General features: G+C 36.3%; 1 protein-coding gene across 1 annotated transcript; it reads left to right on the top strand.

Annotated features, from left to right (window-relative positions):
- Positions 1-3,232: 3,232 nt before the first annotated feature.
- On the top strand, positions 3,233-6,210 carry LOC122305073 (pentatricopeptide repeat-containing protein At5g55740, chloroplastic). The gene has a single exon (XM_043117376.1). The coding sequence runs from the start codon at positions 3,325-3,327 to the stop codon at positions 5,878-5,880; it is 2,556 nt and encodes an 851-aa protein (XP_042973310.1). The 5' UTR covers positions 3,233-3,324; the 3' UTR covers positions 5,881-6,210.
- Positions 6,211-6,971: the final 761 nt, after the last annotated feature.

Genomic DNA, 6,971 nt, shown 5'->3' with positions numbered 1-6,971 from the left:
AAAAAATAAAAGTATCATTTAACTTTCTATATATATATAAATTCTACGGACGTTCAGTTACTTTTACGTTTTTTTTATTCACGTCATTAATGTGATTTACTACATCATTATTTTTTTAATATAAAATAATTATTTTAGACAATCACATCAGTTAAGTGCATAAAAAATACGTAAAAATGATTATATACAGCATAATTCAAATATATATTATCTTTAAAAATTTTAACCATGTTTTTTTCCCATCAAATTTAAGTCCGCCTTTCTATACCCTACCTAGGGTTTTAATTTAGAAGGAAAAAAAATAAAAAGATATTATCTGTCTATTTCCTAAAAATTTCAGAAGGAAGATAAAATTAAACGACCTCTATATAATTTACACTTAAAAAACGTGTGATTTTTGTTGGGATAATTGAGGGGAAAATGTGAAATAAAAAGAAATATTTGAGCCACACATTTACTTAGATACTTAAATGTTTGAATTGATGAGCAAATAGCTAGGTAGCTGGCTAGCAAGGTTGACCATGGATAAGAAAAGAATAGATGATCATTATATAATAGCATCTGATCATGAATTGCATGCACATGAAGAGTGGAGAATGGAATCAGAATCGCTTTGGTCGGCCTCTTAGCAAAAGATGAACTCTAAAATAAAAAAGTTACATTAATTGGAGTGATAATGAAGACAGGAATTGTTAAAGTATAAATTGTATTTTTGTTGACCTAGTACTGTCATTGTTGCTATATGTCTCAACAGAAAGTACACGACCATCGAACTAATATATGTCAAGATTATTCAAATTCGATCCCCACATAAACCTGTGATCGTGACAAGTCTGAATATGTGCAATTTGTACGCGTATCCTTACATATATATATATATATATATATATAAAGTAATTTTATCTATAAATCTGAAGTGTGCAAGACTTGTATAAGTTTTTTGTAAAAACTTAAATCCATTTAGAAGAAGTTATTGTTTTCACGCTTTTCTTTAGCGCGGTCCTCTTTTTTACAAGATGATTACGTAGGACTTATACAGATCATTATTCATATATAAATTAATGTACCTAACAATAATTAAATTAATGTTGATCTTGATCATTTCATTTTTGCTTTGTTATGAAGGTTGGGACGTTTGAAACTTTATGTCGTTTTGCATTTTACCACGTATAAGACTATCGTAACAATATTATATAAGAGTTATGATATATATAGTTATTTTTGTATATTTTTGTATATTTTATTGATGTAATTAACGAAAATAATTATTTTATATAAAAAAAAGTGACACAGTCAATCACATTAGTGAAGTGTGTAAGAAGTATATAAAAATAACTACACATAAAATTTTTTATTATATAATATTAGAAAAAACGAATCTATATGTTTGATTCATATGCTCTTTTTTTCTCTTCCTTTTTGAAAAATACCCTATTATTTATGTGCTTAAAAGCCGAGCAAAAGACATACACTTTGTTGGGCTGAGCATTTAAAATTGGCCCGTTGTCTAAACTCAGGCTGACCGTGGTTATGCTTTGACTTGTGCATTTGGATTTAAGCTTATGAAAAATTCTTTATGCAACCAGTGTGTATTTGTCACATCAGTTAATGAAATAGTGTGTTTTGATTTAAAGGGGGGATTGAAATTGCTGGATGTTATACAGAGAGGTAGGATTGAATGAAACGGTGTGTTTCAATTAAATTAAAACACACAGTTTTGACTTTCTCTCGTTTGGGACTATTTCTCATTGTTCTCCCTTCCCCATTCTCTCTTCCTTCCCCGTTGTGGTTTAGAATATAATTACAAGATCTCTCTCTCTCTCTCTCTCTCTCTCTCTCTCTCTCTCTCAAGCAATTAATGTTCATGGTTCTTTAATGAAGCTGGCAATGATAGTTCACTTATATAGCTCTCAAAAAACTTAATTGATAAGTGTTTTAGTAAGTTGGCATGGGACTCGAGGGAGTAGAATATTCAGTGTACTTAAAAAGTTTGTTTCTGGGAGAAGTTTTGGCATCTCATAGAGAGGAACCTGTGAAAAGTTTGGGTAGAGCCTCTAAAAGGTTTAATTACTTTGATGGTGGATATGATGATAAGATTTAATTACTTTGATGGTGGATATGATGATAATTTTAATTTTGTAGGAGCTTGCTTATTCTCAAGTCTTGTACTTATTTCCTTCCACTTGAGAAAATTTGTCCAGGTAGAATGGAGTGTTATTGATGGGTGCTTTAGCTTGCTCTCATTAAGCAGATATCTCCGATTGAGGAAGATGGTTGTAAATCCCTGCGACATTGGAAATTAATAGTCCATTACTAATTTACTTCGATTAAAGTTCTGCTTGGTAAGTGTGATAAAAATTTTAAGTTTAAGATGAAATATTAAAATATCATATTTTAATATTATTATTATTTTTAGATTTGAAAAAGTTAAGAAAAAATTGAATTATTTATTATATTTTGTATGAAGATTTAGGAAAGTTGTAATGATGAGATGAGAATTTTGAGTTTGAGATAAAAAAATTTTTATTACCAAACCGAACCTAAATCCCACCTCCTTGCATGTCTTACAATGCGAGTGATCTAAAAATAATGTACAATGAAATTATAGAAAGTCTTTAGGGAGTTTTCTAATTTATCGCTAATGAACTTCCATTTATTCTTAAATTTATTCTTCTGGCTTCTATCACATAATGATTAGCCTTTTTGCAAAATTTATTGAGTTTAAAGGAACAAAAATTGAAATGTGCAATCAAATGATACCTCGATTCAGTCGAAATGCTCTACAGTCGAGCACTGATTTGGGCGTTTTTCAATCACTCAAAATGCTCTACGAAAATAGTTTTGGGCGACAGAGAGGTGCTTGGTTTAGTCACTAGGCTATGCAAAAATGCATTTTTCAATATTTCATTCTTCCTTCTACGTTTCACTTCACTCCCAGTTCATTTCTTTCTTTCACTCTAGGTTACAATAGCTGGGTTCAGTCCAATGCTCTCTCGATTTTCATTTTTTTAAAATTTATGTCAAGTGCCACATCAGCCGGTTGCACAGCAGCTCCGCAGGCACGGTTGTACGTAGCATAATTGCAAAATCCAATGAATACGAACAAATCAAGGCACCATATAAATCGGACAAATGGGCTACAAAGGTCCACTGTTGAGTAAATCAATTACAAAGCCCGTAAAAACCAAGGCCCAACCACAAGCTGAGTGACCAAAATACATACAATTTTGTAGATTCTGGCTCCCCGACGAAAATATCCTTCCCGCTTTGTGTGGCGACAATGATCGCCAACGATATCCGCACCTCGCTTGTGCTTCTTCAAGCATGGCGTTCCTTGCTGTTTCCTCCACTCCAAGCCCGAACTTCTCTTCTTTCAAACCATCCAGAGCCAAAAAATCTCCGAAATTCACACCAACCCGTCTCGCAAAGCTTCAAGAAGATGCCAAAAATCATCAAATTTCGTACGAATCTTACTTCCTCCGCATATCCTCTCTGTGCAAAGATGGCCAACTCCGACAAGCTGTGAACCTCCTCTCCGCAATGGAGCTCAAGAATCTCCAAGTTGGGCCTGAGATTTATGGTGAGCTCCTTCAAGGATGTCTGAATGAGAGAGCTCTGTTCACAGGTCAGCAAGTTCATGCTCGGATTGTGAAGAACGGTGATTGCTTTTCCAGAAATGAGTATATGGAAACCAAGTTGGTGATATTCTATTCCAAATGCGATGTTTCGGAGGTTGGGAACCGCTTGTTTCGCAGGCTACGGGTGCAGAACGCGTTTTCTTGGGCTGCTATTATTGGGTTGCATTGTAGGATGGGTTATAGTGAGGAAGCTTTATTAGGTTTTCTTGAGATGCAAGAAAGTGGGGTTCTGCCCGATAATTTTGTAGCTCCAAATGCGTTGAAGGCTTGTGGGGCTCTGCGATGGATTGGAGTTGGGAAAGGGGTTCATGGGTATGTGGTGAAGATGGGTTTTGGTGGGTGTGTATTTGTGGCAAGTAGTCTGGTTGATATGTATGGGAAATGTGGGGTTTTGGAGGATGCAAGGAAGGTGTTCGATGCTATACTTGACAGGAATGTTGTTGCTTGGAATACGATGATTGTGAGCTATGTCCAAAATGGAATTAGTGAGGCAGCGATCGACATGTTCTATAATATGAGAGTGGAAGGTATTGAACCTACTCGAGTCACTGTGTCTAGTTTTCTTTCAGCGTCAGCAAATATGGGTGCACTTCAAGAGGGTAAGCAAGGTCATGCGATTGCAGTAGTAGGCGGATTAGGATTGGATAAGATACTAGGGAGTTCTATTATAAACTTCTATTCCAAGGTTGGTTTGATTCATGATGCAGAGCTTGTTTTTGGTCGGATTCCTGAGAAAGATGTGGTGACATGGAATTTGCTCATATCGGGTCATATAGAATTTGGTCAGGTTGACAAGGCACTTACTATGTGCCAGCTTATGACGTTAGATAACTTGAGGTTTGACTCCGTGACTCTTGCGTCCTTATTGTCTGCCTCAGCAGATACTAGCGATATAAACCTTGGAAAGGAGGGACATGGTTATTGTATTAGAAACAATCTAGAATCTGATGTGGTTGTTGCGAGTAGCATTGTAGATATGTATGCCAAATGCGAGAGAATTGATTATGCAAGACAAGTTTTCAACTCCACAATCAACAAAGATATCGTACTATGGAACACGATGTTAGCTGCGAATGCAGAGATAGGTGAGAGTCGTGAGGCTTTGAAACTGTTTTATCAGATGCAGCTGGAGAGTGTGCTACCAAACGTCATATCATGGAATTCTGTGATTTTGGGTTTCCTTAGAAATGGCCTGGTCAATGAGGCTAAAGACATGTTCTTGCAAATGCGTTCCTCCGATATTGAGCCTAACGTGATCACTTGGACTACTCTTATCTCTGGTCTGGCTCACAATGCTTGTGCCTATGAGGCGATTTCTGTTTTTGCGCAGATGCAAGAAGCAGGTATTAAGCCCAATACACTAAGCATTGTCTCTGCTCTCTCGGCTTGCAGCGATGTGGCAGCATTACATTATGGAAGAGCTATTCATGGCTATGCAACAAGGCATGACATTTTGCTCTCTGTACATATTACAACATCTTTAGTGGACATGTATGCTAAGTGCGGGATCATAGATCAAGCAAAGTGGGTGTTCGATATGATTTTAAACAAAACATTACCTCTCTATAATGCGATGATCTGTGCTTATGCATTACATGGTCAAGCTCTTGAAGCTCTAGAACTATTTAAACAATTAGAGGTGGAAGGTATAGAACCAGATAACATAACCCTCACTGGTCTCTTATCAGCTTGCTGCCATGCCAAGCTGGTGAATGAAGGTCTAGAACTTTTCAATCATATGGTCTCTAAACTCCATATGAAGCCAACTATGGAGCATTATAGTTGTGTGATTAATCTTCTTTCTCGCTGCGGTGACTTTGATGAAGCTATCAGACTTATTCTCACAATGGCATGCAAGCCTGATGCACATATATTAGGATCACTACTTGCTGCTTGTAGAGATTTCCCTGAGATTGAACTTGGGGATTTTTTGTCCGAGCATTTATTGAAGCTGGAGCCAGATAATCCTGGAAACTATGTGGCACTTTCAAATGCACATGCAGCTTCGGGAAGGTGGGATGAGGTATCATACGTGAGGGATTTAATGAAACAAAAGGGCCTCAGGAAGGTTCCTGGATGCAGTTGGGTTCAAATAGGAGGAGAACTTCATGTGTTTGTTGCAGGTGATAAATCACACCCCAAAATTGGTGATATTTATACAACACTGGCTCTGTTGGGAACGGAGATGCACTTTACAGGATATGAACTTATGTTTGGTGATTCCGAAATCCTATTCTCTTGAGCACAATATTTCACAAGTGAAATGATTTGGAAAGTTCTCAAGACAGGCACAAAAATATGACAGATAACTGTTTCCAACAAGCCAATAATACCCAACCAATGTTGTTGAAGTTGATCGAAAAGTTGAGGACAGAAATAACCTTATTCACCTGTCTGGGAAAGGACTAGTTCTTAGCCAAAATCACCAAATCGTCCACAAACTGTTGGGGGCAAGCTCTGAATGAACTGGTTATCTATTCATAGAAGCACAGCTTCGCATCAGAGGATCGTCTGTAAATATTTGTGAACACGCACAATATGAATTTAACGTCCGACACAACAGTTCTGTTCAGCATGCAACTCTGCTTGTTTTGGTTATTTTTGTTACCTGCACCAGGGTATGCATAAAATAATTGATGTGGGCAAGATCAAGTATCTTCATGTATATGGAATTAATCTGCTTCTAATTTAAACCTTTAATAAGTTACAAAGCGATGCCGGAAATTGGTTTTGTTTGTTAATTGTCACGATGCGGATTTTCTAGTTATTGCTAATTCCCGCTTGTTGCAGTCGAGGCTCCGCAATTACCCTATCCATCTCTTCGTTGGCCATTTTGATGAGGTGTGGCTGCATTAAGAGTTCAGACATTGCCCATGCATTCCATTCTAAAGTATCTACGCCTACTACTATGAAATCCCGATATTAATGATTTTTTTTTTTTTTGTTTTACCAAAAGAAAGCTGTTATTAGTTAAGATATAGTTAAGTCAAGCAACTTGGAAAATTAAGATTGTTAAAATATAATATAAAATAAAGGGTTAAGATATGCTTGAGTTAGCCCTTGACATTCTTGTGAGGGAGCTTTGTTAGATATTCAATGTCTCCCATGACACGTGTATGACTTTTAGACACCTAATAACATGAGGCCTTCTAATCTAGATTTACAGAATATTGGTTGATAAGCAATAAGAAAAGTAATTTTCTATTTTTACTCATATTTTGATGGGAAGTGGAGTGACAGTTACTAAAAAATTAACAGTTATAAAAAGAAACAGGTTCTCTCTCTACCCATCAAAAAAGAAATATACGGTTTCCATCATAGCGTGTGACTTTT

This window comes from Carya illinoinensis, chromosome 3 (assembly GCF_018687715.1).
Source record: "Carya illinoinensis cultivar Pawnee chromosome 3, C.illinoinensisPawnee_v1, whole genome shotgun sequence".
Taxonomy (NCBI): Eukaryota; Viridiplantae; Streptophyta; class Magnoliopsida; order Fagales; family Juglandaceae; genus Carya; species Carya illinoinensis.
This window is presented reverse-complemented; position numbering and strand designations above follow the sequence as displayed.